The 12,430-nt window shown below is 44.5% G+C and overlaps 1 protein-coding gene across 1 annotated transcript; it reads right to left on the bottom strand.

The window, feature by feature from the left end:
* Positions 1–8,768: 8,768 nt before the first annotated feature.
* HTR1A (5-hydroxytryptamine receptor 1A) lies at positions 8,769–11,192 on the bottom strand. Its single transcript, XM_027520411.1, has one exon. It carries the CDS (start codon positions 10,399–10,401, stop codon positions 9,133–9,135), a length of 1,269 nt encoding a protein of 422 aa, XP_027376212.1. The 5' UTR covers positions 10,402–11,192; the 3' UTR covers positions 8,769–9,132.
* Between the last annotated feature and the right edge of the window lie 1,238 nt (positions 11,193–12,430).

Genomic DNA, 12,430 nt, shown 5'->3' with positions numbered 1-12,430 from the left:
ACAGCATAACCTCTCCTGGTAGTGTTCTACATGCAGTGACCTCTTGACCGCTCTGTGCCCCCTTATCTCTTATCAGTTTTGCTGCTTTCTTATTCTTTCCTGTTACTCAAATTGAATTCTGTAAATTTATCAAAGACCTATTTCTTCTCTCCCAGAGTAGTACCTTCTGCTTGTTATTTCCCTATTTCTAGTCTATTCCACTCTCTAAAATCTCTAAATGTGCTTTTTTCTTCTTTTTTCTTTTTCCTTTGGCCTGTTTCAGACCCAATCCATCTCTAAGACCTCTCAGCTCTTTCTTTGCAGACCTCTATTATTAATCACTCCCTTATCAGTCTTTCCTCCATAATGCTAGTCTAAGCCATTCTAGCTGCAATAGCCACCTAAGTATACTAAAGAACTCTTGAAAAATCTCATGTATTAATACAGGAAAGGTTCTTGGCCACTTGCATTTTATTTTCATCTACCTACACGTATAAGCACATGGGCTGCTATTAGAAACTGCTATTAGAAAAATGCAGTATACCTAGGATCAGATGGTTTCATTTCCCTGGAGATAATGTTTATGTGTTATAACCATGGAAATATACCATATCACAAGATATTCTACAGTATTTTTATTTTTGCATACTGTCATTATTATTAGCAGTGTCTTTATTAAAGAATATGGAATGCCTCATCTCTCAGCTGTCCAAAGGATAAAAAAAATAAGTTGTCATTGTTCACCATCATTGCCAGTCAACTTAGTCAATTTTGTTTTTCTTCTGGACTGGCCTGCTCCTCCGCTACCTTTGGTATGATCTAAAATTAAGAGAATGGGGAATAAAAATGGCCTGTAGGAGACTTTAGATGTATGACAGGCAGTGCAGGTTTTGAGAGGCTAATGGGGAAAGCACAATGGAAGAAAAAGCCGCCTGAAAGAAAAGAAAAGGCATTGAAAATCAATGTTCCTACTTTATAATTTTCCCAAAAACCCAAGAAATAGCCAAGCTGTTTCCCAGGGGCCTACCTATAAAGGCTGTCTATAAAACTAAAGCCAGAGAAAAACTGTCTCTGGGCTTAGGCACCAGAGATGGACTCCAGCTCCTCTTGGATGCCCAGTACTATTCAGAACATACACTGCGTGTGTGTCATCCTGACTTACGTCCATTCCTTCCCAGCAGGTTAGCGACCTTGCCCAGAATGGAAAGAAGTTGGCAGTCAGTCACTTCAGTTATCTGGAGCAACCTTCCTGACAAAGTCACTGACAGGATTGCAAATTTTTCGCTCAGTGTATTACTTATGGATATTTTATATTGATCAGAATAGACTGTTCTATAAACAATCCCCAAAATTTCAGTTTAATTAAGTCAAACTCAGGTTTTATTTCTGTTCATATCACAATCAAAGGTTGCATGGGGTGTGAAGAGGAGAAGAATCTGGTCTACATAAAGAAGGTATCCAGGGGTCCTTGTACCTATGGTTCCATCCTCCTCCAGGTGCAGAGAATCCTCTCCAGCTACCGAATGGGAAGAGAAGATCACTCTGGAGGTATTTACAGTCCAACCTTCAAAGGAAAGATATTAATTCTGTATGTATTATATTAGCCTAACATCAGCCTCATTAGAAAGGAGGTTGAGAAATGTAATGTAGCACTATACCCAGGAAGAAAAAGTCTTGGATACTGGTGAGCATAATCACCACCATCTAAAACATCTTTAATCCATAACAGGATGTTTTAACCAAACAGAAACTATTAACACAGGTGTCAATGTCATTAATGATTATTAAGGTTATTTCTAGAATTGTGGATACCCACCCAGATTCTTTACAGGAACTAAAGTGCATTAGGGGCTCTCTAACACCCTAATGCATGGTCAATCCCTCCTAAACCTTGACAGCCCTGTGCATGTTCATAAATAGATCACCATTACACAACTGCATTGTGATATGCATAGAGCACGTTTAGTCATTATTAAAAATGATGTATCTATACAATACAGTATACACTCTCAAACACTACATTGTCAATATTTACAACCAGACTCCTGTTTCTATTAATACTGTTCTTTTAAAATTAAAACTAGCTTTCAAAGTTTCCTTTCTCTCTTTTTAATTCTTGCAAAGACAGACTAATTGCTTCCAGGAACCATGAAGCACACTATATCTCATAGAATGCTTCCCCTGCAAGGACTTTGGAGAAGTTTCAAAACTTCCTCATCAATCTCCACAGCCAGCCAAATAACAAGATAGGTGAGTCCTGTTGCCTCCTCTTTTCTTCCCCATTTCTTCTTCTCCCAAACTACTTCTTTTTCTTTCTTCAAAGATGAAACCATATGAGACACAAAAGGACCACTTGCCAAAGCAAGACAGCTCCTTGAAATTTTGTCCTGGCAAATTTTGTGGCGGTCTGAACAATTGTTCAGGATTACAGACAGGGAGCCTGGAAATACCTGAGATAGGATTAGATTTGGAATTACCTGTGGATCCAACTCATTTCCCCATCCTTGCCTTTGCAAAGTGATTTATTTGGAAAACAAAATTCACTGGATACTTCAGTCTCATGGATCTCGATTTTCTAGAAAGATCTAGTTCAAGGATAAAATAGGTCTGCTTTGATTCTTAATAAGTGGACTTGAAGAACAAACTGGATTGCTCTCTTCTTCACTTGGTCAATTATGCATAGCCAGTCTTCTGGGTTTCAAATATCCCTGCCTAACATCTGAGATTGGGACACTCTTCTTGAAAGGCTGCTATAGTCCCTTGGAATTGTGCTCTCTCCAAAAAAACAATGAACATATTCTACTTTTAAAAAATGCATCAATAATCAGTACAACCATTGATCTAGGAGGTGACATTCTTCACATAATCATCCAAATGACAGATTGTTCAAATGCCATACCACGTGTATCACTACCATTATCAGCAGTTCCCTGCCATCTGGGCTGGGAATGCTTTTTAGTAGAGAACAAAGCTTTTTCACATTTATAGATAAAGCTGAAAAAACAAAGACCCATAGGAAAAGCAATTCCTGACTTTCCCTCTTCTGTTATTTGCTCAAATCTCCTTGGCTCAAAACCTCATCAGCAGACTTTCCTGATGGTAGAGTGGGTGAGAATCCACCTGCCTGTGCAGGGCACATGGATTGGATCCCCGGTCCAGGAGGATCCAACACGCCTCAGAGCAACTAAGCCCATGCACCACAGCTACTGAGCCTGTGCTCTGAGAAGCCAGCACAATGAGAAGCCCACTTACCACCACGAAGAGTAGCCCATGCTCCTCACATCTAGAGAAAGCCCTCATGCAGCAATGGAGGCTCAGCACAGCCAAAAATAAATAAGCTAATTAATTAACAAAAGATTAGAAGAATCTATAAAACAAACAAACAAAAAAACCTCATCAGCATCTCCAGCTCCCTCTGTCCTCACATCCAGGCACCAAGTCTTGCCAGTTCTTTCTCTGATGTATCTTTCAGTCTTACCAGCATCCCACATTCAGGCGTTTATCGTTTCACACCTGCATCATTGAAATTACCTGCAAACAGTACACATCTTTCATTAATAGTGGTCCCCATGAATGAAAACCATAGGTCGAGTTTTCAACCTGGTATTATAATGATTCCATATATGATCTCAAGCATTACTGAATGTACCCATTAGTGTAGGAATCTTCTGCTTTGGCTAAAATGGTCTAATTAGTATTTCCAGAAGGATCTGCTATCTCAAATTTATATGTTTCTTATGGGTAAAAGTTGCTCAGCCATATCAAACTCTTTACAATCCCACTGATCCTCTGTCTATGGAATTCTCCAGGTAAGAAAACTAGAGTGGGTTGCCATTCCATTCTCCAGGGGATCTTCCCGGCAAGGGATCAAACTTGGGTCTCCTGCATTGCAGCAGATTTTTTACCGTCCAAGCCACCATGGCCACCCACCTAAAAATTCTTGAGGCTTCCCTTGTGCATCAGACAGTAAAGAATCTGCCTGCCATTGGGAGACTCAGGTTTGACCCCTGGGTCGGGAATACCCACTGGAGAAGGGAATAACTATGCACTGAAGTATTTATGCCTGGAGAATTCCATGCACAGAGGAACCTGTGGGCTATAGTCCATAGGGTTGCAAAGAGTTGGACATGACTCACTGACAAACACTTCCACTTTATATGTGAAAACCACTGGGCAAAATCACGAACATTACATAAATATGAGTTATTATCTTATACCTACCCCTGGTCGCCCTGTTATCACTCTTAAATGGTTTGATGAATTTCTTCTTATTCATGCACTCTGCCTCTTACTCTGCTCAGAACATTCTTCCTCTATCTAGCTACCCTAATCCCCATTCCTTTGATTTTAGATTCATCTTCTCTCTCTTCCCAGACTCTTCATGTTGTTATAACTCATGGGAAGTTTTGAGTCTGCATCTTTCTCTAGAATCACTACCTTCATAATCAATCCAGACTGATGCATGTAAGGAATCCAGATAAAAATTTCATTACAAGCCCCCACTTGATATAGGGAATTGGGCTGTCTTTGTCACCTCGTGAAGAACATCTGCCCTTTTCTATCACTCCTCATGTGCTCAGAGCTCAATCCTGGATGCTCTACGCAGTTTTCTTTACCCAATCTTCCCTACCATCCCCCAGCCCACAATGGTCATTGTCCTCCAAATTCTTAGAACCACTCCTGTATTTAGATAATAACTATATTCTGCTGAGTGTTTACTTATTAGCCTTAGTAGTATATTCTTGAATACCCAAGTAGGTTGAAAACAGGGTGTCTATAGCAGCTTATATTATAGTCCCATATTTCAACATTATCCAAAAGAGCCTGACACGTGACAGTTGCCAATTGTTTATCTGGGCTTGTTAGTCACACTGGAAGCTACTGATTACAACAATCTCTTTCTTAATTGGAGTGTTAACACGGGCTCAAGAAGCCCTGTAGAAAACAGAAAGCCACCATCTCCTTGGAGGAAAAGATGACAGAGCATAAAGCAAAGGCCAAGAAGGGCGATATCCACAATCTGGAAGACAAATGCATCATTTTACTCAAGGTCAGGGATGTCCTCATGTAATACTTTTCAAATGAAAAACTCCAGACAGTTCTTGTTATCTCGATTCCTATCTTGACTTTTCATTATCAGAATATGTATGTACATACATTGCCTAAATTAGGCTTCACAGTGTCCTCTTCTCTGGCCATAATAGCTCTGACTTTGTTTCCCCCTTGAGGCTTACTTGGGTTTACCTTGCCCTACAACTATCATTCTGACACCAGAAAACAGTGAAATTAACAAACATAACATGGGAAACAAGAGGCCTTACTGATGATTCCACAGGGAAAAGAGAGCATTTGAATCAATCTTAATGTAGTAATAGATCTTCCATTAAAAAATCCCACTATCAAGTGAGACCCAGCCAGAAAGGAAAATGCCCCTTCACTTTTAATTAAGTGACAAACCTCAAAACAATGTGTTGCTTCATTTGAAACCAGGGAGGCTATTTTCTTCCAGCTGGACATTGTGGGGAAGACAGGGAAGGGGGCTTATCACTGTCAACTGTGCTAAAAAGGCAACACAGGCCCCTGGCTCTTCTACTAGAATCTGCATTTCTCTTCTGCAAGTCCCCCACCTTGTCCATATTAATTAGACAGACGTCTAAATCTTCACTGTAGATGTCAGTCAGGGAAAATGTATGGTTTCAAGGTTAAAAGATGAAATGCCACGTTCTCTTTCCAGAGACAGGAATTTTTAAAAAAGAAACTAGCATGAGTTTCTGTGCTAAAACAAAATTTATTTCTCTAGGTGTCAGATCCCTGATGTGTATAGCAGGATCTTCTCCTGATAACAGTATTTTTTTTTAACTTCCACTTTAAAATTATACAAATAAATACAAGCAGACAGTGCTTATGATTAAAATAAAGATGTATATGTTACTGATATCAGTTTATTGTAGCATGACCATTATTAAAGTTCTTTATTGTCACAGGGAAGAGTGAAGGCCAACTTTGATGCATATATACTTTACCTTAATGCAATAATTTAAAAGAAAAAAAAAGCATCAGGGGCTCTTTAGTGCTATGTAGCTCTTTTGCACTTATTCCTCAAATCTCTCTATGGTTTCGGCAATTATACTCTAATTAAATGCTCCTTCCCCATTCGTGTGTAAATCCTCCAAGGCAGGAAGAACAAAGATCCCAAAGCCATTGACAAAGTTCTGCAAAAGACACAAATAAATAGAAGTCTCAAGACTCCAAATGCTGATCAAGGTAAAATTTGGATGAGCAATTTAGGACTCGAATTATTTTATCTAGAGAATTTGTCCTTAAAATATAGGAAGACATACAGCAAAGATTGGTTTTTCATATAGCTCTACTTAAATTACTGTGAGCAAAAAAAAAAAATAAAATAAAAAAGAATTTTCAAATAAATAAGTGATGGACTGGAAAAATCTCTCTCATTTTATCCACCATAGCCCCTTTTAAGCATTATTTATGCCAAGCTTCCCTGGCAGGTTCAGTGGTTAGGACTTCCCCTTCCAATGCTGGGGGTGCGTGTTTGATCTCTGGTGGTAAAGCTAAGAATCCCACATGCCTCTAGCCCCCCAAAAACACAAAACATAAAACAGAAACATACTGTAACAAATTCAATAAAGACTTTAAAAAATGGGCCACATTAAAAAAAAAAAAAAAAACAAAAAACACCTTAAAAAAAAAAAAAGAAGCATTACTTATGCATAGAAAAATCATCCACTGAGTTCCCAGAGCACTTATAGTTTCTCTCTTTTAAGGGGATGTGATGCTTACTCTTGGTTTAGGTCTGAGAAAAAGATACCAAACAGAGGTTCCGTTTGACAAACAATAAAAGGGCTACAAGTGATAGAGTTGTCTTTTCACTTTCTTCATTTTAAAACAAGAGAACTTTTTTCATTGGCAACTTTTTTTAACACAATTCTCAAAATAGCCCAAGGAATCATTCCTAAGGTAAGCATGAATGGAGAAGGGAGTAAGAATCATTAACTTTGTGCAATTAATGGAAAAGAAACCATCATTCAACAGAAAATTAGAGGCTAGCTCTAATTATAACAAACTTCTTGATCCTGGTCACATGGATGGAAACTTACATTCAAATGGAGCTGAAAATCTTCCCTCCAGGGGGCAGTAAAGATAACCGGTTTTTCAGCAGGAGTGGCAAGGCTGAAAGGACTTTTGAAGAAGAAAGCTTGGAGTGCTCCATACATTACAATGACAAGAGGCCGGTTTCTGGGCAAACCTGTGTTGCAGGACAGTCAGGGCAAGGAGCTGTGTACAGGAGTCCCCTGGACTCCGCAGAGAAAGCACCCCTAGTGAGTCCTTTATTGTTCGGTCGCTAAATCGTGTCCTACCTACTGTTTGCGACCCCATGGACTGCAGCATGCCAGGCTTCCCTGTCCTTCACCATCTCCCAGAGTTTTCTCAAACTCCTGCCCATTGAGTCAGTGATGCTATCTAACCAACTCATCCTCTGCCGCCCTAGGGCCTCTATTTAACATGAGCACTTCTGAGGTCACAGATAGTGCTAAACCTGTGGGGGCCCATTCTACTGAAAGCCCCGATTTCCCTTTTGGAAACAAAATCTTGGTAACCAAGTGTCCTGGACATTCTGCAGAACAAATCTTGTTCAGTGTCAGGGTGCGCGAAATAGATTTATTTCCCATTCGGAAAAGGAGGAGAGAGTGAATTAGGAGGGAAAAAAATCTGCTTGCATTGGATAAACTTCTCCTTTCAGATTCCAAGGGAGGGCCAGCCAGAGCTCGGGCCCACCTGGACAATGGCACCCTTGGGACTTCTTAGTCTTTCTAGTCCCTAGAGCTGCTCTGGAAGCTGTGGCTTCCATTAACTTTAACTGTTGGGCGTCCCTGGTGGCTCAGACAGTAAGAATCCGCCTCCAGTGTAGGAGACCTGGGTTTGATCCCTGCGTCGGGAAGATGCCCTGGAGAAGGGAATGGCAACCCACTCCAGTATTCTTGCCAGGAAAATCGCAAGGATAGAGGAGCCTGGCGGGCTACAGTCCATGAGGTCCGAAAAACCGGACTGAGCGACCAAGCCCACACACCCTCGCTTGAGTAAGTCCTGGGGCGTAGGCGGGATGGCTCCAGTTGGGATTAGTTTTCAGTGCACCCGCCCAGCACAAACCAGACCTCAGACAGTCGCGAAGGTGCGCGGATCCTCGGCACTCGGCGCCCCCGCCCGGCTCACACAACGTGGCCGGCTGGCGCCACCCACAGTAGGTAAGTGGCGATGCCAGCTCGTAGACTCGCGGGCCACCTGTCCGAATAAATCCGCTCTCCCTTCCCAATGAATGTCAGTTTCTTTGGTGAGTGCTGACAAGGCAGGCAAGGATAAATTCGTTCCGCTCTCCTTCTCTCTCCCTTTGGCCCAGCCTTGTACTTACTGATCCACTCAGACAACCTCTAGCCACTTGTTTTGAATCCAAGAAAACAAAGCATGGGGCTGTTTTCGGGAGAGTTACTCTGGGAGCCCACGCCAGCAGACGGAGACTCCCCGGGACACCTTAGGCACCAGGAAAAGCAGACCCTCCCAGCTTTTCCGACTAGCAAATTAGTGTTTTAGGACTGGCGAGGGCATAAAGGGAAGATGGGGAAGGAAGGATGAGATGACAGCGGGACGGGGCGGGGGTGGGAAATGAAGCGAAGTCCTGAACCTTAAGTTCAAGGTGTAGCAGTGAGGCGATCGCGTGAGAGAGCCTTTTCTGGGCGCAGCGGCTGGGTGTACAGGTTCTTTTTTCGTGTGGATTTTTTTTTTTTTTTTTTTTTGCCTTTAACGGCTGAAGCTTAAAGTTCCGCCGCGAAGATTACGGGGCAGAAGAAGCAGGAGGCAATTGCTGGAATCAAACGGATTCTGAAGCCAGTTTGAGCCAAGGTCTCCTCTCACAGAGCGGAGGAGTTTCTCTCTTGCCCGGAGGCTAGAGCCTCTTTACGAAGAGCGCCATCCTTCCCCGCTGGGGACTGAGGCTTGGGAGAGGCTTGGGTGGATGAGGTCTGGAAGCAGCGCGCCTAGCAGCTGTGAATGTCAGAGGGAAAGTAGCAAAGGCTTTGATTCCAGAGGACTAGGGGAGGCAGAATGAATGGGATGGGCCTACTCGCCGCTACTCCATCATCATCGGCGGCAGAACTTGCACTTGATGATCTTCTTAAACGCGTTTTGGAAGTCCTTGTTGAAGTAGGCGTAAATGACAGGGTTAAGCAGAGAGTTGGAGTAGCCCAGCCAGTTGATTATGGCCCCCAACAGGGTAGGCATGTGGCAGCTGCTTTCGCAGAAGGGCAGGACTAGGGCCACGATGAAGAAGGGCAACCAGCAGAGGATGAAGGTGCCCATGATGATGCCCAGAGTCTTCACCGTCTTCCTCTCGCGGGCCAGGGCCATCTTGCGCTTGGCCTCGGCGTTGCGCTCATTTTTCTTCTCGAAGGAGGCGGGGACGTAGGGGACAGCACCGCCTTCGCTGGGCAGCGGAAGGTGCTCTTTGGAGTTGCCCACCCGGTGCACTTCGATCACCTCCAGGGCGGCGCCTTCTTCGCCCTGCCTCACGGCTCCATTGGCGCACGGAGCCCCTGTTACCTTGTTCTCCGTGCCCTGCCTCCAGTCTCTGCTATCCGACTCACCACTCACGCTCTTTCTGGGCTGCGGGGCCGGCGATGCCGCAAGACGGTGGTTGGCTGCCTTCTTGTCCACCTTCTTAACTGTCTTGCGAATGCGGAATCGCGCGGCTCGAAAGATGCGCCCGTAGAGAACCAGCATGAGCAGCAGAGGGATGTAGAAAGCGCCGAAGGTGGAGTAAATAGTGTAGCCGTGGTCCTTGCTGATAGTGCACGCGTCCGGGTCCGAGCGGTCTTCCGGGGTGCGCCAGCCCAGCATGGGCGGGATGGAGATGAGGAAGCCAATGAGCCAGGTGAGCGAGATAAGCGCAGCGGCGCGCCGGGGCGTCCTCTTGTTCACGTAGTCGATGGGGTCGGTGATGGCCCAGTATCTATCCAGAGCGATAGCGCACAGGTGCAGAATGGACGAGGTGCAGCACAGTACGTCGAGGGCGATGAACAGGTCACAGGTGACCTGTCCCAGAGTCCACTTGTTGAGCACCTGGTACAACGCGGCCATGGGCAGAACCAGCACCGACACCATGAGGTCGGTGATGGCCAGCGAGCCTATGAGATAGTTCGCCACGTTCTGCAGGGAGCGCTCCAGGGCGATGGCCGCTACTACACACGCATTGCCCAGCACCGCGCAGAAGATGAGCGTGCCCAGCACTAGAGAGGTGATTACTTGATAGCTGAAGGTCACGTCGGAGATGCCAGTAGCGTTGCCGCGTGTCCCGAAGGGACCCTGGGACGACGTGGTGTTATTGCCCTGTCCGGGGCTGAGCACATCCATGCTTGCGCGCCGGGCAGGGGAGGGGGAGGGGAGAAAGAGCTGCTTCTGGTTCCCCCTCGCCCCTCCCCCTGGGGTCTCCCGCCCCTGTTTCCTGGGGAGTTTCAGCTAAGAGAGGATGCAGGGACTCAGGCAGGAAGTTCTTACTGCTCAGGCGAAGGCATCTTGCAGAAGCAGCTAGCTTCTAGGCGCTCCCTGGGCTCTGGTAGTGCAGCGCGCTCAGAGACTCCAGCTGGGAAACGAATTGGCTGGAGAAACAGCTCCGGGATCTCCGGGCGGCGGAAAGGTGTCTGGAACGTCTGTCTCTTGCTGTCCATTATACTTTGCCGCTGCCTAACTGGCTGCCATACCACCCAGAGTCTCCCCACCAGCAAAGAGTCTCCAATCTTAAAAGTATCTGGAATAGAGAAACACCATCTTCCACAGTCACTCTGTAACCCTCCTCTTCCTTGCTTCTCTCCCTCCTCTCCTACTCTTTCCTCTACTCTCTTCTCTTTTTCTTAAGCCTCCTCCGTCTCCCTGTTTCTCCCACTAGTCATCCCCTCTGTCTCCCTCTCTTCTCACTCTCCTTTATCTCTCCGGTGTTGCTCCGACAGCCAGACTCCCTCCCTCCTACACTAACCCTCCGTTCCTAACACTTCTCCAACCCTGAGTGCCTCTTTCCCCTGGTTCCCCGCCCTCCTCTCCCTCTAGCTCTGCCTCTCTGCGTTCAAGTCCCTTTTTGTCGACCGAGACTCAGAACTCACTTACACACACTCGATCTGCCGATCAGACCAACATTACAACAAATAACTCCGCCTCCCACCCAGCCAAACTCGAGAGAAAAAAAAAAAATCTAACTACATACATTGCTTCATATTTGTCAAATTCCTTAGTAGACTCAGCATCACTGAGTGGTAACAGGACAAGAGAAGAGGAGGCATAAGGAGCCTGAATGGGGACGTGGACAGTCCTGGGTCAGTCTGTAAATTATTACTAATAGATGGAAAGAAGATGGAATGTGTCTTAGCTTTTTAAAAATCACCCCCTTTTGTCAACTCACAGTCCAGCTTGTCTCCTTTGCCTCTGACTTTTTTTTCTAACCTTGAGAAATTGGGTGAGAAAGCAATTAAAAAGGACACGTCAAAGGAGAGGTGAAAAACTGCATTTCAAAGTGAAGAAAACCCAATTCGGTATGTGTTCTACACACACACACACACACACACACACACACACACACACACACTTGCCTTTCCATTCAGTTCAGTTCAGTCGCTCAGCCGGATCTGACTCTTTGCGACCCCGTGGACTGCAGCACTCCAGGTTTCCCTGTCCATTACCACATTCCAGAGCTTGGCTTTCCATTACCATTGCCTTTTTAATTTCAATGAACATTGTCATCTTGCACAGCTTTGTATCAAGTAAATTTAGGGGAGAGAATTTGTTTGACTTTGTGTTATAAATGAGGTTGGGCATTTTTTAAACGGCCCTTTCCTACCGGTTTTCCAGCATCTACGGAGAACTTGGTGGAATTCCTGGTCGCTGGTTGCTTCTTTGGGCTCAGAAACTGGGTTCAGCACCTGGGACAGCTCTAGGCAATAAGGACTTATGTCGCCACCTACCGGCAAATGCTTTAGAGCTCCATCTAGAAACCCTTGTCTTGCAGAAAATAGCATGTATTGAGGAAATCCCACAGCTTCAATAAAGAAAGGTTATTAAAAGAAAAGTAACTTTGAGTTTTCTATTTTTTCTATTTTATTCAAATGTTTCTTTTAGTATCATCTGTTGCTTTTAATCGTCTCTATCAAGTCCATTATGTTTTCTGGCTTTTTTTGAAAGCCTGCAACATGTCATTCACAAGTTCTGTCTAGAAATGCGATTTCAATAGACCTAGGAGAACACCTTCACTTGTGCTGATTTTGTGCTAACATATGCTGAATTTTGGAACTCATACATTTGCACACATTCATCAATGGGGAAAAAGCATTACTGGATTTTCCGAATGGGGATTACTTAACATAGAAGATAAAGACTGCTATGTGCTGGTTATCTA

Source organism: Bos indicus x Bos taurus, chromosome 20 (assembly GCF_003369695.1).
Source record: "Bos indicus x Bos taurus breed Angus x Brahman F1 hybrid chromosome 20, Bos_hybrid_MaternalHap_v2.0, whole genome shotgun sequence".
Lineage (NCBI taxonomy): Eukaryota > Metazoa > Chordata > Mammalia > Artiodactyla > Bovidae > Bos > Bos indicus x Bos taurus.
The sequence above is the reverse complement of the archived record's forward strand: the minus strand, read 5'-3'. Positions and strand labels throughout refer to the sequence as shown.